Here is a 26,913-nt window from a genome sequence, read left to right as displayed (position 1 = left end):
TCATCTCTTCAGTGGGTCATATGATTGAGTGTAGTCTGGCCCAGGAGTGGGAAGGTGAATGGAAAGGCTCTGGAGCAACGAACCGCCCTTGCTGTCTCTGCCTGGCCGGTTCCCCTCTTTCCACTGGGATTCTATGCCTCTAACCCTATTACAGGGGATGGCTTGCTAGTGCTCTTCCATGCCGTCCCTAGGAGGGGTGCATCACACCTTGCCAGGCTTTTTTCTGACGTGATTTTTCTGTCTGGTTTTGCGCCTCCTTTGGCTTGTGAGTTGGGGGAGATCTTTGTGGGCCTTGTGTCAGGGTAGTAAGTCGGTGGTTTGGGGCTGGTGTTGGGGCTGTGCTTTGTCAAAGTGAGGGTGGTTATATCCTGCCTGGTTGGCCCTGTCCGGGGTATCGTCGGACTCGACCACAGTGTCTCTTGACCCCCCACCCGGTCTCAGTCTCCAGTATCTATGCTCCAATAGTCTAGGTACCGGGGTGCTAGTGTCAGTCTGTTATATCTGGTGTTAATTCTCCCTATGAATGATCGGCTATGAAAAGCCAACTGAGATTTACTCCTGAGGTGCTGACCTGTTGCACCCTCTACAACCACTGTGGTTATTATTTGACCCTGCTTGTCATCTACATTTGAACATCTTGGCCATGCTCTGTTATAATCTCCACCCGGCACAGCCAGAAGAGGACTGGCCACCCTTCATAGCCTGGTTTCTCTCTAGGTTTATTCCTAGGTTCTGGCCTTCCTAGGGAGTTTTTCCTCATAGCCTGGTTCCTCTCTAGGTTTATTCCTAGGTTCTGGCCTTTCTAGGGAGTTGTTCCTAGCCACCGTGCTACTACACCTGCATTGCTTTCTGTTTGGGGTTTTAGGCTGGGTTTCTGTATAAGCACTTTGTGACATCTGCTCATGTAAAACAGGCTTCATAAATAGCTTTGATTGATTGAATTTGATTGATAGAGTAGCTACAGTATATAGCTACATAAACCACGCCCCTTTGCAAACACGCCTTCTCTGATGTCGGTTTCAAGGCGGTACTTATTTAAATTAGGTAAGAGAATAACATGTTCCCATTGGTGTATTAAAACTGGAGTGATGTCACGGGGGGAGGGGACCAGTAACTTTATGATCAAACTTCCTCAATGTAAAAACAACAATCAGTTTTCATACTTTGATCTGGTTTCCTTCTAATAACATAACATTTCATGACAAACATGATTTTCGACAGTGACGTTTAAATAATTGTCATCCTGGCTAGTTGACGACAGCGCGTCGTCTCAGGGTGGAGGACAGTGCGTCGTCTCAGGGTGGAGGACAGCGCTTCGTCTCAGGGTGGACGACAGCGAGTCGTCTCAGGGTGGAGGACAGCGCGTCGTCTCAGGGTGGAGGACAGCGCGTTGTCTCAGGGTGGACGACAGCGCGTCGTCTCAGGGTGGAGGACAGCGTGTCGTCTCAGGGTGGAGGACAGAGCGTCGTCTCAGGGTGGACGACAGCGCGTCGTCTCAGGGTGGAGGACAGCGCGTCGTCTCAGGGTGGAGGACAGCGCGTCGTCTCAGGGTGGAGGACAGCGCGTCGTCTCAGGGTGGAGGACAGCGCGTCGTCTCAGGGTGGAGGACAGCGCGTCGTCTCAGGGTGGAGGACAGCGCGTCGTCTCAGGGTGGAGGACAGCGCGTCTTCTCAGGGTGGAGGACAACGCGTCGTCTCAGGGTGGAAGACAGCGCGTCGTCTCAGGGTGGAGGACAGCGCGCCGTCTCAGGGTGGAGGACAAGGCTTCGTCTCAGGGTGAAGGACAGTGCGTCGTCTCAGGGTGGAGGACAGCGTGTGTATCCCAATGTCGTCTCAGCGGGGTGTACGACAGCGCGTCGTCTCAGGGTGGAGGAAGACAGTGTGTATGTAATAGTCTCAGGGTGGAGGACAGGAGGGTGGACAGCGCGTATGTCTCAGGGTTTGAGGACTGGCGTCGTCTCAGGGTGGAGGACAGCGCGTCGTCTCAGGGTGGAGGACAGCGCGTCGTCTCAGGGTGGAGGACAGCGCGTCGTCTCAGGGTGGAGAACAGCGCGTCGTCTCAGGGTGGAGGACAGCGCGTCGTCTCAGGGTGGAGGACAGCGCGTCTTCTCAGGGTGGAGGACAGCGCGTCGTCTCAGGGTGGAGGACAACGCGTTGTCTCAGAAAAGGAGGACCAGACGTTCTCAGGGTGGACGGAGCGCGTCATCTCAGGGTGGATGACAGCGTTATCGTCTCAGGGTGGATGGAAGCAGCGCGTCGACTCAGGGTGGACGGCAGCGCGTCATCTCAGGGTGGAGACAGCGCGTCGTCTCAGGGTGGAGGACAGCGCGTTCTCAGGGTGGAGGACAGCACTATTCATTCTCAGGGAGTGGAGGACAACACGTTCGTCTCAGGGTGGAGGACAACACGTCGTCTCAGGGTGGAGGACAGCGCGTTCGTCTCAGGAAGTGGAGGACAGCGTGTCGTCTCAGGGTGGAGGACAGCGCACTATTCGTCTCAGGGTGGAAACAGCGCGTTCATTCTCAGGGTGGATGACAGCACTATCGTCTCAGGGTGGAGGACAGCGTGTCGTCTCAGGGTGGAGGACAATTCAACACTATTCTCAGGGTGGAGGACAACGCGTCATCTCAGGGTGGAGAACAGCGCTTCCTCTCAGGGTGGAGGACAGCACGTCGTCTCAGGGTGGAAGACAGCGCGTAGTCTCAGGGTGGAGGACAGCGCGTCGTCTCAGGGTGGAGGACAGCGCGTCGTCTCAGGGTGGAGAACAGCGCGTCGTCTCAGGGTGGAGGACAATTCAACACTATTCTTCTCAGGGTGGAGGACTTCGCGCTATCTTCTCAGGGTGGAGGACAATTCAACGTCATCTCAGGGTGGAGGACAGCGCGTCATCTCAGGGTGGAGGACAACGCGTAGTCTCACAGGGTGGAGGACAGCGCGTCGTCTTCACAATGGGTGGAGGACAGCGCGTTCTCAGGATGGAGGACAGCATTCTCAGGGTGGAGGAACAGCGTGTCGTCTCAGGGTGGACGACAGCGCATCATTCTCAATGGACGACAGCGCGTCGTCTCAATGGGTGGAAGACAGTGCGTCGTCTCAGGGTGGAGGACACAATGTCTCAGGGGGAGGAACGCGTCGTTCACAATGGGGTGGGGACAGGAACATAATCTCACAATGGAGGGGACAGCGCGTCGTCTCACAGGGCGGAGGACAGGAAGGACATAATTCAGGGTGGAGAACAGCGCGTCGTCTCAGGGTGGAACAGCTATCTCAGGGTGGAGGACAACGCGTCGTCTCAGGGTGGAGGACAGCGCGCCGTCTCAGGGTGGAGGACAGCGCGTCGTCTCAGGGTGGAGGACAGCGTGTGTATCCCAATAGCATCCTATTCCGTCACACTACTTTTTGTTACCTGGTCAGTGCAGTGTGTATGTAATAGTGTACCATTTAGGACACAGCGAGTATGTTAGTTGGTTTGGATGACTGGCACCTCGTCAGGATGAGTCTAATTAAACACAGCAGATACTGTGTCTGTCACATGATCAGATCGGCATCGCCGTAGCGACGTCTTACCTCCGTTCACACGTTCCCTGCCGTTGAAAAGTGGTTTATTTCCAAAGTCGATAGGTCTCCAATCTGAAGGAAAGAAACAGGTTGAAACAGGTTGATGTGAGAAAAGGGACCAGACTTTCTACTGGTAGTTAAGTTAACTAGTTAGTTCACCAATAGTTATATGACTACAAATGGATGAAGCAGCACGGACACGACGTGATGAAAATGACAGCGTCTTGTAGAGATGCTTCTCACGTAAGTTGGTAACGTGACCATTCACAATGGGAAGGGCATCATTCAACACTATTCATTCACAATGGGAGGGGCATAATTCAACACTATTCATTCACAATGGGAGGGGCATAATTCAACAATTCATTCACAATGGGAGGGGCATCATTCAACACTATTCATTCACAATGGGAGGGGCATAATTCAACAATTCATTCACAATGGGAGGGGCATAATTCAACACTATTCATTCACAATGGGAGGGGCATAATTCAACACTATTCATTCACAATGGGAGGGGCATAATTCAACGCTATTCATTCACAATGGGAGGGGCATAATTCAACAATTCATTCACAATGGGAGGGGCATAATTCAACACTATTCATTCACAATGGGAGGGGCATAATTCAACACTATTCATTCACAATGGGAGGGGCATAATTCAACACTATTCATTCACAATGGGAGGGGCATAATTCAACACTATTCATTCACAATGGGAGGGGCATAATTCAACAATTCATTCACAATGGGAGGGGCATAATTCAACAACATCATTCACAATGGGAGGGGCATAATTCAACACTATTCATTCACAATGGGAGGGGCATAATTCAACACTATTCATTCACAATGGGAGGGGCATAATTCAACACTATTCATTCACAATGGGAGGGGCATAATTCAACACTATTCATTCACAATGGGATTGGGAATAATTCAACACTATTCATTCACAATGGGAGGGGTCCTAATTCAACAATTCATTCACAATGGGATTATCATTCAACACTATTCATTCACAATGGGAGGGGCATAATTCAACATCTTCATTCACAATGGGAGGGGCATAATTCAACAATTCATTCACAATGGGAGGGGCATCCTAACATTCCAATGGGAGGGGCATATCAACACTTATTATGGGAGGGGTCCTAATTCAACGCTATTCATTCACAATGGGAGGGGCATAATTCAACACTATTCATTCACAATGGGATTGGGAATAATTCAACACTAAGGAACATAATTCACAATGGGAGGGGCAGGAACATAATTCACAATGGGAGGGGCAGGAACATAATTCACAATGGGGGTCCTAACATCTTATTATAAGGGTCCTAACATCCTAACATCTTATTATAAGGGTCCTAACATCCTATCATCTTATTATAGTGGTCCTAATATCCTAACATCTTATTATAGTGGTCCTAACATCCTAACATCTTATTATAGTGGTCCTAATATCCTAACATCTTATTATAGTGGTCCTAATATCCTAACATCTTATTATAGGAGTCCTAACATCCTAACATCTTATTATATGAGTCCTAACATCTTATTATAGGGGTCCTATTATCCTAACATCTTATTATAGTGGTCCTAATATCCTAACATCTTATTATAGGAGTCCTAACATCCTAACATCTTATTATAGTGGTCCTAATATCCTAACATCTTATTATAGTGGTCCTAATATCCTAACATCTTATTATAGTGGTCCTAACATCCTAACATCTTATTATAGTGGTCCTAATATCCTAACATCTTATTATAGGAGTCCTAACATCCTAACATCTTATTATAGTGGTCCTAACATCCTAACATCTTATTATAGTGGTCCTAATATCCTAACATCCTATTATAGGGTCCTAACATCCTATCATCTTATTATAGTGGTCCTAATATCCTAACATCTTATTATAGTGGTCCTAACATCCTATTATAGGGGTCCTAACATCCTATCATCTTATTATAGTGGTCCTAATATCCTAACATCTTATTATAGTGGTCCTAATATCCTAACATCTTATTATAGGGTCCTAACATCCTAACATCTTATTATAGTGGTCCTAATATCCTAACATCTTATTATAGGGGTCCTAACATCCTTCATCTTATTATAGGGTCCTAATATCCTAACATCCTATTATAGGGTCCTAACATCCTATCATCTTATTATAGTGGTCCTAATATCCTAACATCTTATTATAGTGGTCCTAACATCCTATTATAGGGGTCCTAACATCCTATCATCTTATTATAGTGGTCCTAACATCCTAACATCTTATTATAGTGGTCCTAACATCCTATTATAGGGGTCCTAACATCCTATCATCTTATTATAGGGCTCCTAACATCCTAACATCTTATTATAGTGGTCCTAATATCCTAACATCTTATTATAGTGGTCCTAATATCCTAACATCTTATTATAGGAGTCCTAACATCCTAACATCTTATTATAGGAGTCCTAACATCCTAACATCTTATTATAGGAGTCCTAAAATCGTATTATAGGGGTCCTAACATCCTATCATCTTGTTATAGTGGTCCTAACATCCTAACATCTTATTATAGTGGTCCTAACATCCTATTATAGGGGTCCTAACATCCTATCATCTTATTATAGTGGTCCTAATATCCTATTATAGGGCTCCTACCATCCTAACATCTTATTATAGGGGTCCTAACATCCTATCATCTTATTATAGTGGTCCTAATATCCTATCTATAGGGCTCCTAACATCCTAACATCTTATTATAGGAGTCCTAACATCCTAACATCTTATTATAGGAGTCCTAAAATCGTATTATAGGGGTCCTAACATCCTATCATCTTATTATAGTGGTCCTAATATCCTATTATAGGGCTCCTAACATCCTAACATCTTATTATAGGAGTCCTAACATCCTAACATCTTATTATAGGGTCCTAAAATCTTATTATAGTGGTCCTAACATCCTATCATCTTATTATAGTGGTCCTAACATCCTAACATCCTATTATAGTGGTCCTAACATCCTAACATCTTATTATAGTGGTCCTAATATCCTAACATCTTATTATAGTGGTCCTACCATCCTAACATCTTATTATAGGGGTCCTAACATCCTATTATAGGGCTCCTAACATCCTAACATCTTATTATAGGGGTCCTAATATCCTATTATAGGGCTCCTACCATCCTAACATCCTATTATAGGGGTCCTAACATCCTATTATAGGGTCCTAAGTCCTAACATCCTATTATAGGGCTCCTACCATCCTAACATCTTATTATAGGGGTCCTAACATCCTATTATAGGGCTCCTACCATCCTAACATCCTATTATAGGGGTCCTAACATCCTATTATAGGGCTCCTACCATCCTAACATCTTATTATAGGGGTCCTAACATCCTATTATAGGGCTCCTAACCTTATCCTAACATCTTATTATAGGGGTCCTAACATCCTATCATATTATTATAGTGGTCCTAATATCCTAACATCTTATTATAGTGGTCCTAATATCCTAACATCTTATTATAGGAGTCCTAAAATCGTATTATAGGGGTCCTAACATCCTATTATAGGGCTCCTAACATCTTATTATAGGAGTCCTAACATCTTATTATAGGATTCCTAACATCCTAACATCTTATTATAGGGGTCCTAACATATTATTATAGGGGTCCTAATATCCTAACATCTTATTATAGTGGTCCTAACATCCTATTATAGGGGACTCCTACCATCCTAAAACTCTTTTCTGTCTACTTCCATACTGAGTGGTAGAAGAATGAAAGAGTTTTACTCAGGCAGAGCCATGGACGGCTGCTTGGCACTATACGGCTCTTTCCATTTGAGTGCCCTCTTAGTGTTTTAGCTCAATCATTTCACTTTGATGAGCATCATCTCAAATGGCACCCTAATTCCCTATATAGTGCATTACTTTGACCAGGACCCGATAGGAGTCTGGTCAAACGTAATGAGGAAATAGGGTGCAATTTGGGATGAAGCCCAAAGTGACCGGGAAAGAAGTGCTTACTGCAGATTTAATAAATGAGATCAGATCCATTAACTAATTAGAATTATTAAAAGGCTTTCAAAAAACTGTCATCTGAGAGAAGGGAAGCAGGCAGCCTTGGCTGAATTTAAAAGCGTTGTGACAACCATTTAATTTTCTCTCCATTTCGAAAGTTTGCAAAAAATAAATATCTAAAAGAAAGCTGCTCCAGTGACATAAATGAACACATAGATATGTTTAAGTCATTGATTAGATGCTGAAAGCTTTGAGCTGAATATGGATTGATAAATCATAGCCGTGTGCTGCAATGGGGAGCTAAGATGGCTGGGACGAAAAGTCGAAAAGCAACAAAATAAGAGCACAAATTCTACGATATCAAGCATTTCATGGTCAAGACTACTCGTGGTCCTTCTGTAGCTCAGTTGGTAGAGCATGGCGCTTGTAACGCCAGGGTAGTGGGTTCGATCCCGGGACCACCCATACGTAGAATGTATGCACACTGACTGTAAGTCGCTTTGGATAAAAGCGTCTGCTAAATGGCATATATTATTATTATTATATTACTGCGCCCGTTGTATACAGAGCATGTGACAAATAACAATGTCTTTGATTTGAATCAAGAAACAAATATCTATATTGTCAAAGGAAAGTCTGAAGTCAAAATCATGTAATAGTAGACAAAATATATAAATCTTATTTCAGATGAGATGGAACCCAGATTCTAGACTGTCTAGCTAGTTAACCATTCTGTATTTAAGATGAGATGGGAACCAGATTCTAGACCGTCTAGCTAGTTAACTGTTCTGTATTTAAGATGAGATGGGACCCAGATTCTAGACCGTCTAGCTAGTTAACTGTTCTGTATTTCAGATGAGATGGGACCCAGATTCTAGACTGTCTAGCTAGTTAACTATTCTGTATTTAAGATGAGATGGGACCCAGATTCTAGACAGTCTAGCTAGTTAACTATTCTGTATTTAAGATGAGATGGGACCCAGATTCTAGACCGTCTAGCTAGTTAACTATTCTGTATTTCAGATGAGATGGGACCCAGATTCTAGACCGTCTAGCTAGTTAACTATTCTGTATTTAAGATGAGATGGGACCCAGATTCTAGACCGTCTAGCTAGTTAACTATTCTGTATTTAAGATGAGATGGGACCCAGATTCTAGACCGTCTAGCTAGTTAACTGTTCTGTATTTAAGATGAGATGGGACCCAGATTCTAGACCGTCTAGCTAGTTAACTGTTCTGTATTTAAGATGAGATGGGACCCAGATTCTAGTTAACTATTCTGATTTAGATGAGATGGGACCCAGATTCTAGACCGTCTAGCTAGTTAACTGTTCTGTATTTCAGATGAGATGGGACCCAGATTCTAGACCGTCTAGCTAGTTAACTATTCTGTATTTAAGATGAGATGGGACCCAGATTCTAGACCGTCTAGCTAGTTAACTATTCTGTATTTAAGATGAGATGGGACCCAGATTCTAGACCGTCTAGCTAGTTAACTGTTCTGTATTTAAGATGAGATGGGACCCAGATTCTAGACCGTCTAGCTAGTTAACTATTCTGTATTTCAGATGAGATGGGACCCAGATTCTAGACCGTCTAGCTAGTTAACTATTCTGTATTTAAGATGAGATGGGACCCAGATTCTAGACCGTCTAGCTAGTTAACTGTTCTGTATTTCGGATGAGATGGGACCCAGATTCTAGACTGTCTAGCTAGTTAACCATTCTGTGAATACCATGGATAAAATAATTTCCTAATTATTTTAGCTGTGTTATTGTATGGGGTTAGACAGATGGAGAGTGTTTCTTCTCACAAGTGTGTTATACTATGTGATTTTGAGCTGGGCCAGGTGGTCTCTCTCCGTGCCTCTCTGTTCTTCTCTCTGTCCGTCCGTCCAGAACTTCCATGCTATTCAGGAAATGTGAAACCTGTCACGTATTCGAATCTTCTGAAGTTTGTAACTTCCACTTTGAAATTTCAGACGTGATTTTATCTTATGGAAAATGTATTAAAAAAAACAACAGTTTTTTCCCTTATCAAAAATGTCCATTAATCCACCTAATAATTCACATTTCCTGTTGCTGAAGGATTATTTTACTGCTGTAGCAAACTGGCTCAAATTAAGATCCAGATGGGACCCAGATTCTAGACCGTCTAGCTAGTTAACTATTCTGTATTTAAGATGAGATGGGACCCAGATTCTAGACCGTCTAGCTAGTTAACTATTCTGTATTTAAGATGAGATGGGACCCAGATTCTAGACCGTCTAGCTAGTTAACTATTCTGTATTTAAGATGAGATGGGACCCAGATTCTAGACCGTCTAGCTAGTTAACTATTCTGTATTTAAGATGAGATGGGACCCAGATTCTAGACCGTCTAGCTAGTTAACTGTTCTGTATTTCAGATGAGATGGGACCCAGATTCTAGACCGTCTAGCTAGTTAACTATTCTGTATTTCAGATGAGATGGGACCCAGATTCTAGACCGTCTAGCTAGTTAACTGTTCTGTATTTAAGATGAGATGGGACCCAGATTCTAGACCGTCTAGCTAGTTAACTATTCTGTATTTCAGATGAGATGGGACCCAGATTCTAGACCGTCTAGCTAGTTAACTGTTCTGTATTTAAGATGAGATGGGACCCAGATTCTAGACCGTCTAGCTAGTTAACTGTTCTGTATTTCAGATGAGATGGGACCCAGATTCTAGACCGTCTAGCTAGTTAACTGTTCTGTATTTCAGATGAGATGGGACCCAGATTCTAGACCGTCTAGCTAGTTAACTATTCTGTATTTCAGATGAGATGGGACCCAGATTCTAGACCGTCTAGCTAGTTAACTGTTCTGTGAGTGTTATTCAGATAAACATCTCCAAAATGGACAACTGTGATGCGGTCCTCTAGGCTTCAAAATGGATTTTCCGGACAAGAAACAGCCATAGCATATTTCTTTAAGCAATGAAACAGTGAGAAAACAACTGTTTAAGTCCTGTAGTTAACTTCTGGATATATTGAGCTATTAAATCTCTCGCTCTCCCAATAGTATCAGTGTGTCTGTGATTTTTGGTTCACCCTGCTCTCTCTAACACTATTCTGTATTTAAATGAAACCCCATTCCCTATATAATGCACTACTACTGTGTATAGGGAATGGGACCCAGTTCTAGCCATTTGGGACAAATCCACTATCACAGCTCTATCTTACTGTTGTATTAAACTCTGTTGATATATCATAGGAAACAGAGGTACATTCAATAACTCAAAAACACAGTTACAACAACATGGTAGAGAGGAGACAACAACATGGTAGAGAGGAGACAACATGGTAGAGAGGAGACAACATGGTAGAGAGGAGACAACAACATGGTAGAGAGGAGACAACAACATGGTAGAGAGGAGACAACATGGTAGAGAGAAAGACAACATGGTAGAGAGGAGACAACATGGTAGAGAGGAGACAACATGGTAGAGATTGGAGACAACAACATGGTAGAGAGGAGACAACAACATGGTAGAGAGGAGACAACAACATGGTAGAGAGGAGACAACATGGTAGAGAGGAGACAACATGGTAGAGAGGAGACAACATGGTAGAGAGGAGACAACATGGTAGAGAGGAGACAACAACATGGTAGAGAGGAGACAACAACATGGTAGAGAGGAGACAACAACATGGTAGAGAGGAGACAACATGGTAGAGAGGAGACAACATGGTAGAGAGGAGACAACATGGTAGAGAGGAGACAACAACATGGTAGAGAGGAGACAACAACATGGTAGAGAGGAGACAACAACATGGTAGAGAGGAGACAACATGGTAGAGAGGAGACAACAACATGGTAGAGAGGAGACAACATGGTAGAGAGGAGACAACATGGTAGAGAGGAGACAACAACATGGTAGAGAGGAGACAACAACATGGTAGAGAGGAGACAACAACATGGTAGAGACAGTCACCCTGTACATTTCCCCTCTAATCACCCTGGTACATTTCCCCTCTAATCGCCCATGTACATTTGGTAGAAGGCCCTGTACATTTCCCCTCTTACCAACATGCATATGTCCCCTCTAGACAACTCTGGTACATTTCCCCTGGTAATCACCCTGTAACATTTCCCCTAGAATCACCTGGTAATCACCCTGACATTTCCCCTCAATCACCCTGGTACATTTCCCCTCAATCATGTACATTTCCCCTCTAATCACCCTGACATTTCATGGTAAGGAGACAACTGTACATTTCAAACTTACCAACCTGCATAACATGAGAGAGGAGACCTCTAACCACTGGTAGATTTCCCCAACAATCACCCTGTACATTTCCCAACATCTAATCACCTCTAATCACCCTGTACATTTCCCCTCTAATCACCCTGTACATTTCCAACATCTAATCACCCTGTACATTTCCCCTCTAATCACCCTGTACATTTCCCCTCTAATCACCCTGTACATTTCCCCTCTTACCAACCTGCATATGTCCCCTCTAATCACTCTGTACATTTCCCCTCTAATCACCCTGTACATTTCCCCTCTAATCACCTCTAATCACCCTGTACATTTCCCCTCTAATCACCCTGTACATTTCCCCTCTAATCACCCTGTACATTTCCCCTCTAATCACCCTGTACATTTCAATAAGTAAAATATCAACACAGTGCACACCGCTGGTTTAAAAGGACATTATTTAAACACACTTTAACACTGGGAACAGCAAAACAACTTCCAATGCAAAAACAGTAGAGATGGACAACAATGTGATAGTTAAACCAGGTTAATGCATTACTCTGACCAGCCCTGTGCCTCCTTCCTCGTGTTGATTAGCCTGGTCCCAGATCAATTCGTATTGTCTTGCCATCTCACTGGCTTGTCAATGTCCATAGGAGTTGACAAGACAACACAAACAGATCTGGGACCAGGCTATATGCTAAGACCAATGTAAAGATGACAGAGGAGGTAGGGGCACTGTCTGTCTGTCTGTCTGTCTGTCTGTCTGTCTGTCTGTCTGTCTGTCTGTCTGTCTGTCTGTCTGTCTGTCTGTCTGTCTGTCTGTCTGTCTGTCTGTCTGTCTGTCTGTCTGTCTGTCTGTCTGTCTGTCTGTCTGTCTGTCTGTCTGTCTGTCTGTCTCAGGGGGTAAAGGCAGCTTCAGAAGACAGTGTGTCAACACAGATAGTGCAGATAGTCTCCAGTCCTTCATAAATCAATGGTTTATACTATTTATATAATTAGACACAAGCAAGTCCCTCATCCAGTCAAACTCAAAGTGGACCAATGAGAGTGTTCTCTCCACAGTCAGGTGATGCAGGTTAAAAATGATCCAACAAAAACACAAGTTCTGTTTCCTTGTTTTCATGCTGAAACAAAAGTCCATCTGTTAGGAACCCAGAGGACTGGACACGAGGTGGTGGAGGACGATCAATGCCCTTTCCAGGGAACACACGGATTCCTTCTTCAAGAGCAGCAGGTCTGGTTTTTATGCTTGGTGAAGTCTCTCTCTCTCTCTCTCTCTCTCTCTCTCTCTCTCTCTCTCTCTCTCTCTCTCTCTCTCTCTCTCTCTCTCTCTCTCTCTCTCTCTCTCTCTCTCTCTCTCTCTCTCTCTGCCTTTATATGAGAACCTACTGTTGTAGCTGTCAGAGGTGCACTACCCATGCAAACAGCTCTCTCTCTGCACTACTGTAAGTCTCCTCTCCTCTCCTCTCCTCTCCTCTCCTCTCGTCTCCACGGTACAATAGGATTAACTTGCCACTGAAAGGCTCCGGCTCACTGCCAAATGGCACCCTACTCCCTACATAGTGCACTGCTATTTACCAGGGCCCATATGGACATAGTGCACTGCTATTTACCAGGGCCCATAGGGACATAGTGCACTGCTATTTACCAGGGCCCATAGGGACATAGTGCACTGCTATTTACCAGGGCCCATAGGGACATAGTGCACTGCTATTTACCAGGGCCCATAGGGACATAGTGAACAGCTTTTTAACAGGGCCCATAGGGACATAGTGAACCCTCCACAGCAGCAAGCAGCTTCACTAAGAGAACCCTCCACTTTCTGTCTTTAACCCTCCACTAACCCTCCAATTACTGTCTTTAACCCTCCACTTTCTGTCTTTAACCCTCCACTTCCTGTCTTCAACCCTCCACTTCCTGTATTTAACCCTCCACTTCCTGTATTTAACCCTCCACACACCAGAAGGAACTCTGGTGTCTCTTGTTAATCCTCAACATGTTTTCAGAGGCACAGACACCAAAAGAGAAGGCCAGTCAGACCAAAGTCTGCTGTTACCCAAGTTACACCCAGTCACAGTATTGTCTCTCTCAGTGGGGTCTGTAGAACCCGTCTCTCTGTCTGTCTCTGTCTCAAACACAGTTAGCAGTGGGAGCTCCGATGCTTGTCCTCCTTCTCCAGCCTGATAGACAGCATGGGCTGTAGTGGAGGGGCGGTGGGTCCTGCCAACCCCAGCCCAGAAAGAGGCCCTCCGTTGGGGTAGTAGGCCGACATAACCCCCCCAGGCCCGGGGTAGTGGTTGTGGTTAGGCCCAGGGCCGTAGTGAGAGCTGTGGTAGTGGGCACTCTGGTAGGACACTGAGTGCTGGCTGTTCTTCTTGGCTGCTAGTTGATAGCGGTGACAACAGAGAACCACGACCAGAGTGAATGATGCCAGGAGCAACAGAGCCCCAACGCCGGCCATTACATAATACCAGTAGGGTGGGATGGGCTGCACTGACACCTCTGTGTCTACTGTGGGCTCGCTGGCACCCGGAAGAGCTCCCCCTGGTGGTAGAGCAGAGACACACAGAGAGTTGGCTTGGCAGGTAGAGATGAAGAAGCAGGACAGGCATGCAGAGTGCAGAGACCCTACTGGCTTTTGCCTATCATTTTTGTAGTTGATTTTATTTTGTCGATTTGTTTTTAATAGATTTAGCAAACAGATATCGGCTTACAGAGGCTCATGCTGTTGGTTGGATCTTGATCGGTATATGCAAAGCAAAGCCAGTTTTAAGCGGCTATAATTTTGGAGAATATCAATCATTCTTTGTAGGGAGCGGCAAGGAGGTTTTTCCCAGTGAAATCTGTCTGAGAAACAGAGTTCACCCAGACATTATATAGCATCCATTAAAGGCTAGTTTACATGTTCAATAGTTTGTAAGCTCATGTGTAAAACCTGCCTTGTGGAATGCAACATTAATTCACTCGATAGAAGAGAGAGAAAAACCTCCCTTGATTCAAACCTGAAACACATGCAGGGTGTTATCATAGACCAGAGCTTTGCAGGTGTTATCATAGACCAGAGCTTTGCAGGTGTTATCATAGTCCAGAGCTTTGCAGGTATTATCATAGACCAGAGCTTTGCAGGTGTTATCATAGTAGTCCAGAGCTTTGCAGGTATTATCATAGACCAGAGCTTTGCAGGTGTTATCGTAGTAGACCAGAGCTTTGCAGGTATTATCATAGACCAGAGCTTTGCAGGTATTATCATAGACCAGAGCTTTGCAGGTATTATCATAGACCAGAGCTTTGCAGGTATTATCATAGTAGACCAGAGCTTTGCAGGTGTTATCATAGTAGACCAGAGCTTTGCAGGTATTATCATAGTAGTCCAGAGCTTTGCAGGTATTATCATAGACCAGAGCTTTGCAGGTGTTATCATAGACCAGAGCTTTGCAGGTATTATCATAGACCAGAGCTTTGCAGGTGTTATCATAGTAGACCAGAGCTTTGCAGGTGTTATCATAGTAGACCAGAGCTTTGCAGGTATTATCATAGAGACCAGAGCTTTGCAGGTATTATCATAGTAGACCAGAGCTTTGCAGGTATTATCATAGTAGACCAGAACTTTGCAGTTGTTATCATAGTAGACCAGAGCTTTGCAGGTATTATCATAGACCAGAGTTTTGCAGATGTTATCGTAGTAGACCAGAGCTTTACAGGTGTTATCATAGTAGACCAGAGCTTTGCAGATATTATCATAGACCAGAGCTTTGCAGGTGTTATTGTAGTAGACCAGAGTTTTGCAGGTGTTATCATAGTAGACCAGAGCTTTGCAGGTGTTATCATAGTAGACCAGAGCTTTGCAGGTGTTATCGTAGTAGACCAGAGCTTTGCAGGTGTTATCATAGACCAGAGCTTTGCAGGTGTTATCATAGACCAGAGCTTTGCAGGTGTTATCATAGTAGACCAGAGCTTTGCAGGTGTTATCATAGACCAGAGCTTTGCAGGTGTTATCATAGACCAGAGTTTTGCAGATGTTATCGTAGTAGACCAGAGCTTTGCAGATGTTATCGTAGTAGACCAGAGCTTTGCAGGTGTTATCATAGTAGACCAGAGCTTTGCAGATGTTATCGTAGTAGACCAGAGCTTTGCAGGTGTTATCATAGTAGACCAGAGCTTTGCAGGTGTTATCGTAGTAGACCAGAGCTTTGCAGGTGTTATCATAGTAGACCAGAACTTTGCAGTTGTTATCATAGTAGTCCAGAGCTTTGCAGGTGTTATCATAGACCAGAGCTTTGCAGGTGTTATCGAAATAGACCAGAGCTTTGCAGGTGTTATCATAGTAGACCAGAGTTTTACAGGTATTATCATAGACCAGAGCTCTACAGGTCTTTGCAGGTATTATCATAGTAGACCAGAGCTTTGCAGGTATTATAATAGACCAGACCTTTGCAGGTGTTATCATAGTAGACCAGAGCTTTACAGGTATTATCATAGACCAGAGATTTACAGGTGTTATCATAGTAGACCAGAGCTTTGCAGGTATTATCATAGACCAGAGCTTTGCAGGTTTTATCATAGACCAGAGCTTTGCAGGCGTTATCATAGACCAGAGCTTTGCAGGTGTTATCGTAGTAGACCAGAGCTTTGCAGGTGTTATCATAGTAGACCAGAGCTTTGCAGGTGTTATCATAGACCAGAGCTTTGCAGGTGTTATCATAGACCAGAGCTTTGCAGGTGTTATCATAGTAGACCAGAGCTTTGCAGGTGTTATCATAGACCAGAGCTTTGCAGGTGTTATCGTAGACCAGAGCTTTGCAGGTATTATCATAGACCAGAGCTTTGCAGGTGTTATCATAGACCAGAGCTTTGCAGGTATTATCATAGACCAGAGCTTTGCAGTTATTATCATAGACCAGAGTTTTGCAGGTGTTATCATAGTAGACCAGAGCTTTGCAGGTGTTATCATAGACCAGAGCTTTGCAGGTGTTATCATAGTAGACCCGAATTTTGTTGGTGTTATCATAGACCAGAGCTTTGCAGGTGTTATCATAGACCAGAGCTTTGCAGGTGTTATCATAGACCAGAGCTTTACAGGTGTTATCATAGTAGACCAGAGCTTTACAGGTGTTATCATAGACCAGAGCTTTGCAGGTATTATCATAGACCAGAGCTTTGCAGGTATTATCATAGACCAGAGCTTTGCAGGTGTTATCGTAGTAGACCAGAGCTTTGCAGGTATTATCATAGACCAGAGCTTTGCAGGTGTTATCATAGTAGACCAGAGCTTTGCAGGTGTTATCATAGTAGACCAGAGCTTTGCAGGTGTTATCGTAGTAGACCAGAGCTTTGCAGGTGTTATATAGACCATAGCTTTGCAGGTGTTATCGTAGTAGACCCGAGTTTTGTTGGTGTTATCGTAGACCAGAGCTTTGCAGGTGTTATCATATATCAGAGATTTGCAGGTATTATCATAGTAGACCAGAGCTTTGCAGGTGTTATAATAGACCAGAGCTTTGCTGGTGTTATCGTAGTAGACCCGAGTTTTGTTGGTGTTATCGTAGACCAGAGCTTTGCAGGTGTTATCATAGACCAGAGCTTTGCAGGTATTATCATAGTAGACCAGAGCTTTGCAGGTGTTATCATAGACCAGAGCTTTGCAGGTGTTATCATAGACCATAGCTTTACAGGTGTTATCATAGTGGACCAGAGCTTTACAGGTGTTATCATATTAGATCAGAGCTTTGCAGGTATTATCATAGTAGACCAGAGCTTTGCAGGTGTTATCATAGACCAGAGCTTTGCAGGTGTTATCATAGACCAGAGCTTTGCAGGTGTTATCATAGACCAGAGCTTTGCAGGTATTATCATAGACCAGAGCTTTGCAGGTGTTATCATAGACCAGAGCTTTGCAGGTGTTATCATAGTAGACCAGAGCTTTGCAGGTGTTATCATAGACCAGAGCTTTGCAGGTGTTATCATAGACCAGAGTTTTGCAGATGTTATCGTAGTAGACCAGAGCTTTGCAGATGTTATCGTAGTAGACCAGAGCTTTGCAGGTGTTATCATAGTAGACCAGAGCTTTGCAGATGTTATCGTAGTAGACCAGAGCTTTGCAGGTGTTATCATAGTAGACCAGAGCTTTGCAGGTGTTATCGTAGTAGACCAGAGCTTTGCAGGTGTTATCATAGTAGACCAGAACTTTGCAGTTGTTATCATAGTAGTCCAGAGCTTTGCAGGTGTTATCATAGACCAGAGCTTTGCAGGTGTTATCGAAGTAGACCAGAGCTTTGCAGGTGTTATCGTAGTAGACCAGAGTTTTACAGGTATTATCATAGACCAGAGATTTGCAGGGCTTTGCAGGTATTATCATAGACCAGAGCTCTACAGGTCTTTGCAGGTATTATAATAGACCAGAGTTTTGCAGGTATTATCATAGTAGACCAGAGCTTTGCAGGTATTATAATAGACCAGACCTTTGCAGGTGTTATCATAGACCAGAGATTTACAGGTGTTATCATAGACCAGAGATTTACAGGTGTTATCATAGTAGACCAGAGCTTTACAGGTATTATCATAGACCAGAGATTTACAGGTGTTATCATAGTAGACCAGAGCTTTGCAGGTATTATCATAGACCAGAGCTTTGCAGGTTTTATCATAGACCAGAGCTTTGCAGGTTTTATCATAGACCAGAGCTTTGCAGGCGTTATCATAGACCAGAGCTTTGCAGGTGTTATCGTAGTAGACCAGAGCTTTGCAGGTGTTATCATAGTAGACCAGAGCTTTGCAGGTGTTATCATAGACCAGAGCTTTGCAGGTGTTATCATAGACCAGAGCTTTGCAGGTGTTATCATAGTAGACCAGAGCTTTGCAGGTGTTATCATAGACCAGAGCTTTGCAGGTGTTATCGTAGTAGACCAGAGTTTTCCAGGTGTTATCGAAGTAGACCAGAGTTTTGCAGGTGTTATCATAGACCAGAGTTTGACAGGTGTTATCGTAGACCAGAGCTTTGCAGGTATTATCATAGACCAGAGCTTTGCAGGTGTTATCATAGACCAGAGCTTTGCAGGTATTATCATAGACCAGAGCTTTGCAGTTATTATCATAGACCAGAGCTTTGCAGGTGTTATCATAGTAGACCAGAGCTTTGCAGGTGTTATCGTAGTAGACCAGAGCTTTGCAGGTGTTATTATAGACCAGAGTTTTGCAGGTGTTATCATAGTAGACCAGAGCTTTGCAGGTGTTATCATAGACCAGAGCTTTGCAGGTGTTATCATAGTAGACCCGAATTTTGTTGGTGTTATCATAGACCAGAGCTTTGCAGGTGTTATCATAGACCAGAGCTTTGCAGGTGTTATCATAGACCAGAGCTTTACAGGTGTTATCATAGTAGACCAGAGCTTTACAGGTGTTATCATAGACCAGAGCTTTGCAGGTATTATCATAGACCAGAGCTTTGCAGGTATTATCATAGACCAGAGCTTTGCAGGTGTTATCGTAGTAGACCAGAGCTTTGCAGGTATTATCATAGACCAGAGCTTTGCAGGTATTATCGTAGTAGACCAGAGTTTTGCAGGTATTATCATAGACCAGAGTTTTGCAGGTGTTATCATAGACCAGAGCTTTGCAGGTATTATCATAGACCAGAGCTTTGCAGGTGTTATCATAGACCAGAGCTTTGCAGGTATTATCATAGACCAGAGCTTTGCAGGTGTTATCATAGTAGACCAGAGCTTTGCAGGTATTATCATAGACCAGAGTTTTGCAGGTATTATCATAGACCAGAGCTTTGCAGGTATTATCATAGACCAAAGCCATATTTCTAAGACCATTTCTGACCTCTTCTCAGCTCTGCTGTTTGAATGAAAGACAGAAAGAGAGAGTAGGGGGACATTTAGCTCTGGGAGAGAGCAGTGGGACAGTTTGCTCTGGGAGAGAACAGTGGGACAGTTAGCTCTGGGAGAGAGCAGTGGGACAGTTAGCTCTGGGAGAGAGCAGTGGGACAGTTAGCTCTGGGAGAGAGCAGTGGGACAGTTAGCTCTGGGAGAGAGCAGTGGGACAGTTAGCTCTGGGAGAGAGCAGTGGGACAGTTAGCTCTGGGAGAGAGCAGTGGGACAGTTAGCTGTGGGAGAGAGCAGTGGGACAGTTAGCTCTGGGAGAGAGCAGGGGGACAGTAAGCTCTGGGAGAGAGCAGTGGGACAGTTAGCTCTGGGAGAGAGCAGTGGGACAGTTAGCTCTGGGAGAGAGCAGTGGGACAGTTAGCTCTGGGAGAGAGCAGTGGGACAGTTAGCTCTGGGAGAGAGCAGTGGGACAGTTAGCTCTCTAGCAGGACAATTAGCTCTCTAGAGGGACAATTAGCTCTCTAGAGGGACAGTTAGCTCTGTAGCGGGACAATTAGCTCTCTAGAGGGACAGTTAGCTCTGTAGCGGGACAGTTAGCTCTCTAGCGGAACAGTTAACTCTGGGAGAGAGCAGGGGGACAGTTAGCTCTCTAGAGGGACAGTTAGCTCTCTAGAGGGACAGTTAACTCTGGGAGAGAGCAGGGGGACAGTTAGCTCTCTAGCGGAACAGTTAACTCTGGGAAAGAGCAGGGGGACAGTTAGCTCTGGGAGAGAGCAGGGGGACAGTTAGCTCTCTAGAGGGACAGTTAGCTCTCCAGAGGGACAGTTAGCTCTCCAGAGGGACAGTTAGCTCTCTAGAGGGACAGTTAGCTCTCTAGAGGGACAGTTAGCTCTCCAGGGGGACGGTTAGCTCTCTAGAGGGACAGTTAGCTCTCCAGAGGGACAGTTAGCTCTCCAGAGGGACAGTTAGCTCTCCAGAGGGACAGTTAGCTCTCCAGAGGGACAGTTAGCTCTCCAGAGGGACAGTTAGCTCTCCAGAGGGACAGTTAGCTCTCCAGAGGGACAGTTAGCTCTCCAGAGGGACAGTTAGCTCTCTAGAGGGACAGTTAGCTCTCCAGAGGGACAGTTAGCTCTCCAGAGGGACAGTTAGCTCTCTAGAGGGACAGTTAGCTCTCCAGAGGGACAGTTAGCTCTCTAGAGGGACAGTTAGCTCTCCAGAGGGACAGTGAGCTCTCCAGAGGGACAGTTAGCTCTCCAGAGGGACAGTTAGCTCTCCAGAGGGACAGTTAGCTATGTAGTGGTACTACTATAGACCAGAGTCCTATATAGTGCACTACTTTAGACCAGAGCCCTATTCCCTATATAGTACACTACTATAGACCAGAGCCCTATTTCCTATATAGTGCACTACTATAGACCAGAGCCCTATTCCCTATATAGTACACTACTATAGACCAGAGCCCTATTCCATACATAGTGCACTACTATAGACCAGAGCCCTATTCCCTATAGGAGGGAGGAGGGAGACTCTTGAAGAGAGGAGGGAGACTCTGTGTAGAATAGAAGAGAGGAGGGTGGAGGGAGGCTCTTGAAGAGAGGAGGGAGACTCTGTGTAGAATAGAAGAGAGGAGGGAGGAGGGAGACTCTCTTGAAGAGAGGAGGGAGACTCCGTGTAGAATAGAAGAGAGGAGGGAGGAGGGAGACTCTGTGTAGAATAGAAGAGAGGAGGGAGGAGGGAGACTCTCTTGACGAGAGGAGGGAGACTCCGTGTAGAATAGAAGAGAGGAGGGAGACTCTCTTGACGAGAGGAGGGAGACTCTGTGTAGAATAGAAGAGAGGAGGGAGGAGGGAGACTCTCTTGACGAGAGGAGGTAGACTCCGTGTAGAATAGAAGAGAGGAGGGAGGAGGGAGGAGGGAGACTCTCTTGACGAGAGGAGGGAGACTCCGTGTAGAATAGAAGAGAGGAGGGAGGAGGGAGACTCCGTGTAGAATAGAAGAGAGGAGGGAGGAGGGAGACTCTCTTGAAGAGAGGAGGGAGACTCTGTGTAGAATAGAAGAGAGGAGGGAGGAGGGAGACTCTCTTGAAGAGAGGAGGGAGACTCTGTGTAGAATAGAAGAGAGGAGGGAGGAGGGAGACTCTCTTGAAGAGAGGAGGGAGACTCTGTGTAGAATAGAAGAGAGGAGGGAGGAGGGAGACTCTCTTGAAGAGAGGAGGGAGACTCTGTGTAGAATAGAAGAGAGGAGGGAGGAGGGAGACTCTCTTGAAGAGAGGAGGGAGACTCTGTGTAGAATAGAAGAGAGGAGGGAGGAGGGAGACTCTCTTGAAGAGAGGAGGGAGACTCTGTGTAGAATAGAAGAGAGGAGGGAGACTCTGTGTAGAATAGAAGAGAGGAGGGAGACTCTGTGTAGAATAGAAGAGAGGAGGGAGACTCTGTGTGTGGTGCTGAATTCAGACGTGGTAACGGCAGTGAGGGATGATGACTGTTGTTATTCTCCACATTTAAATTAAACGGATAGAGGGAGAGAGATTAGGTACTGCATTGCTTTGACTGATCGCATTTCTTTCCACAGGGGGGGGGGGGGGGGGTGAAAAAAAGTGAAAAGTATATATCTTTGAAATAGTTTTCACAAACCAGCTGTTAATGTCTGGACTCAGAATCAAAATGGCGTTCTCCAAAAATGACATGGTTGCTGAAATGTCCCATCAGGTAGCCTGATTTCAGTTGCCTCCATGTAAACAGGATTATTAGGGGGAAAATTATCCTTCCAATGCAATGCATAGATAAACGTTTAAATCAAAACATTTATATGAATCTAAATATTCTGCAATAATCGTATTATTGTGCATGTACTCAATGACACCGCCCTCGGAATAACAAGCAGCACTTCTGCGTTGTGCTGAAGGACGGGAGATCATACCAGGGTATCGTGAGGTGTTTCTGCATTGTTCGGTTCACCTGTTTAATATGTACAGAAGGGTATAGAACGGATGACTGACCTCAGACATGCAGGGGACACGGACCTCAGACATGCAGGGGACACGGACCTCAGACATGCAGGGGACACGGACCTCAGACATGCAGCAGGGGACACGAATGGACCTCAGACATGCAGGGGACACGGGACCTCAGACATGCAGGGGACACGGACCTCAGACATGCAGGGGACACATAGGGACCTCAGACATGCAGGGGACACGGACCTCAGACATGCAGGGGACACATAATGGACCTCAGACATGCAGGGGACACGGACCTCAGACATGCAGGGGACACGGACCTCAGACATGCAGGGGACACGGACCTCAGACATGCAGGGGACACGGACCTCAGACATGCAGGGGACACGGACCTCAGACATGCAGGGGACACATAATGGACCTCAGACATGCAGGGGACACATAATGGACCTCAGACATGCAGGGGACACGGACCTCAGACATGCAGGGGACACGGACCTCAGACATGCAGGGGACACATAGACCTCAGACATGCAGGGGGACACATACAGGGGACACATAAATGGACCTCAGACATGCAGGGGACACATAATGGACCTCAGACATGCACATAATGGACCTCAGACATACAGGGGACACTCAGACATGCAGGGGACACATAGAATGGACCTCAGACATGCAGGGGACACATAATGGACCTCAGACATGCAGGGGACACATAGAATGGACCTCAGACATGCAGGGGACACATAGAATGGACCTCAGACATGCAGGGGACACATAGAATGGACCTCAGACATGCAGGGGACACATAGAATGGACCTCAGACATGCAGGGGACAGGGGACACATAGAATGGACCTCAGACATGCAGACATGACATGCAGGGGACACATAGAATGGACCTCAGACATGCAGGGGACACATAGAATGGACCTCAGACATAACCATGTCGGTACATCCTGATGCCAGCGGAACACAGCTGATTCCAACCACACCTCGGCCGGAAGAAGAGTTTGTGTTCTGTCTCATTAAACTGACGTGATTTTTGTGGGGATTTTTCGCTCTCTCCACGACCAGGTAAAAGATACGATCCCTTATTGATGTCACTTGTTAAATCCACTCCAATCAGTATAGATGAAGGGGAGGAGATGTGTTAAATCCACTCCAATCAGTGTAGATGAAGAGGAGGAGACAGGTTGAAGAAGGATTTATAAGCCCTGAGACAATGGAGACATGGATTGTGTACGTGCCATTCAGAGGGTGAATGGGCAAGACAAACTATTTAAGTGCCTTTGAATGGGGTATGGTAGTAGATACCTTTGAACAGGGTATGGTAGTAGGTACCTTTGAACAGGGTATGGTAGTAGGTACCTTTGAATGGGGTATGGTAGTAGGTGCCTTTGAACAGGGTATGGTAGTAGGTACCTTTGAACAGGGTATGGTAGTAGGTACCTTTGAACGGGGTATGGTAGTAGGTACCTTTGAATGGGGTATGGTAGTAGGTACCTTTGAACAGGGTATGGTAGTAGGTACCTTTGAACAGGGTATGGTAGTAGGTACCTTTGAACAGGGTATGGTAGTAGGTGCCTTTGAACGGGGTATGGTAGTAGGTACCTTTGAACAGGGTATGGTACTAGGTACCTTTGAACGGGGTATGGTAGTAGGTACCTTTGAACGGGGTATGGTAGAAGGTACCTTTGAACAGGGTATGGTAGAAGGTACCTTTGAATGGGGTATGGTAGTAGGTACCTTTGAACAGGGTATGGTAGAAGGTACCTTTGAACGGGGTATGGTAGAAGGTACCTTTGAACGGGGTATGGTAGTAGGTACCTTTGAACGGGGTATGGTAGTAGGTGTCTTTGAACAGGGTATGGTAGTAGGTGCCTTTGAACAGGGTATGGTAGTAGGTACCTTTGAACAGGGTATGGTAGTAGGTGTCTTTGAACGGGGTATGGTAGTAGGTGTCTTTGAACAGGGTATGGTAGTAGGTGTCTTTGAACGGGGTATGGTAGAAGGTACCAGGTGCACCGGTTTTTGTCAAGAACTGCAACACCGCTGGGTTTTTCACACTCAACAGTTTCCCGTGTGTATCAAGAACGATCCACCACCCAAATGACATTCAGCCAACTTGACAACTGTGGGAAGTATTGGAGTCAACATGGGCCAGCATCCCTGGAGTCAACATGGACCAGCATCCCTGGAGTCAACATGGGTCAGCATCCCTGTGGAACGCTTTCTACACCTTGTGGAGTCAACATGGTCCAGCATCCCTGTGGAACGCTTTCTACACCTTGTGGAGTCAACATGGTCCAGCATCCCTGTGGAACGCTTTCTACACCTTGTGGAGTCAACATGGGCCAGCATCCCTGTGGAACGCTTTCTACACCTTGTGGAGTCAACATGGGCCAGCATCCCTGTGGAACGCTTTCTACACCTTGTGGAGTCAACATGGGCCAGCATCCCTGTGGAACGCTTTCGACACCTTGTGGAGTCAATGCCCCAAAGAATTGAGGCTGTTCTGAGGTTGAAAGCAGGTGCAACGCAATATTTGGAAGGTGTTCCTAATGTTTTGTACACTCAGTGTAGTTCGACACCAAATAGAACCAGGTAAATTAAATCAGGTAATAGAATCAGTTAAATGTGGGTCCATGGACCAGAGTGCACTGCAAGCTGGACAGAGAAACAAGCAGAAAACAACAAAAATTCAGACGGGAAGTAGACAAATGTTCGCACAGGAAACAGGAAGTAGTCAAAGACGAGGACAACTCACCAGTCATGTCTGGAGGGAATGCAGCGAAGGGCTCTGGAAGAGATAAAAGAAGGAATACATTTTTATTAATCTAGCAAATAAAGAAATCAAATGGACAGATGATGGTATAAATGTAATGAATGACACTCGTCAACAATTACTGGCCCCAGTGGGAATCAGGTAAGGAGAGGACAGACAGGCACTCTTCCTCAGTGTGTTAGCCGTGTTTTAGTGAGTATTATAAGGGTGAACTAATGGCTCCCAGACTCGTTAAGAGAGGAAGATTAGACTGAGAGGAGACAGGGAGATGAGACTGAGAGGAGAGAGGAAGGTGAGACTGAGAGGAGAGAGGAAGGTGAGACTGAGAGGAGAAGAAGGAGGTGAGACTGAGAGGAAAGAGGGAAATGAGACTGAGAGGAGAGAGGGAGATGAGACTGAGAGGAGAAGAAGAGTGAGACTAAGGAGAATGGAGAAAGAGACTGAGAGGGAGATGAGACTGAGAGGAGAGAGGAAGGTGAGACTGATAAGAGAGAAGGAGATCACTGAGAGGAGAAGGTGAGACTGAGAGGAGAGAGGGAGGTGAGACTGAGAAGAGAGAGGAGAGACTGAGAGAAGAGAGAAGAAGACTGATGAGACTGAGAGGAGAAGAGAAGGTGAGACTGAGAGGAGAGAGGGAGATGAGACTGAGAGGAGAAGAAGGAGAGAGAGAGGAGAGAGAAGAAGATGAGACTGAGAGGAGAGAAGGAGATGAGACTGAGAGGAGAGAGGGAGATGAGACTGAGAGGAGATGAGACTGAGAGGAGAGAAGAGATGAGACTGAGAGAGAGAGGAGGTGAGAGAGAGGAGACTGAGAGAAGATGAGACTGAGAGGAGACTGAGAGGAAGATGAGACTGAGAGGAGAAGGTGAGACTGAGAGGAGATGAGACTGAGAGAGAGAGAGAGGGAGATGAGAGAAGAGGAGGAAGGTGAGACTGAGAGGAGAGAGAGGAGAGAGAGACTGAGAGGAGAGAGGAAGATGAGACTGAGAGGAGAAGGTGAGACTGAGAGGAAGAGATGAGACTGAGAGGAGGAAGAAGGTGAGACTGAGAGGAGAGAGAAGACTGAGAGGACTGAGACTGAGAGGAGAGAGGGAGATGAGACTGAGAGGAGAAGGAGATGAGAGAGAGAGAGGGAGATGAGACTGAGAGGAGAGAGGGAGATGAGACTGAGAGGAGAGAGGAAGGTGAGACTGAGAGGAGAGAAGAAGATGAGACTGAGAGAGAGAGAGGGAGATGAGACTGAGAGAGAGAGAAGGAGAGGTGAGACTGAGAGGAGAGAGGAATGAGACTGAGACTGAGAGGAGAAGGTGAGACTGAGAGGAGAGAGAGACTGAGAGGAGAGAAGAAGGTGAGACTGAGAGGAGAGAGAGACTGAAATGAGACTGAGAGGAGAGAGGGAGATGAGACTGAGAGGAGAGAAGAGACTGAGAGAGAGAGGGAGATGAGACTGAGAGGAGAGAGACTGAGAGGGAAGAGAGACTGAGAGGAGAGAGGAGATGAGACTGAGAGGAGAGAAGGTGAGA

The 26,913-nt window shown here is 45.6% G+C and overlaps 1 protein-coding gene across 3 annotated transcripts in view; it reads right to left on the bottom strand.

Annotated features, from left to right (window-relative positions):
- Positions 1 to 26,913, bottom strand: part of LOC124044301 (neuropilin-2-like) — a 352,904-nt gene that overhangs the window by 4,483 nt on the left and 321,508 nt on the right. Inside the window, exons 16-17 of one of the 3 annotated variants that reach the window (XM_046363952.1) lie at positions 25,373 to 25,405; positions 3,567 to 3,629 (exon numbers count right to left, since the gene is read on the bottom strand). In XM_046363952.1, coding sequence (XP_046219908.1) covers positions 3,567 to 3,629; positions 25,373 to 25,405 — 96 coding nt within the window. Of the gene's footprint in view, positions 1 to 3,566; positions 3,630 to 13,711; positions 14,360 to 25,372; positions 25,406 to 26,913 lie in introns of those variants that run through there. The other 2 variants (XM_046363951.1, XM_046363953.1) reach the window with 2 other exon arrangements.

Source organism: Oncorhynchus gorbuscha, linkage group LG09 (assembly GCF_021184085.1).
Source record: "Oncorhynchus gorbuscha isolate QuinsamMale2020 ecotype Even-year linkage group LG09, OgorEven_v1.0, whole genome shotgun sequence".
Lineage (NCBI taxonomy): Eukaryota > Metazoa > Chordata > Actinopteri > Salmoniformes > Salmonidae > Oncorhynchus > Oncorhynchus gorbuscha.
This window is presented reverse-complemented; position numbering and strand designations above follow the sequence as displayed.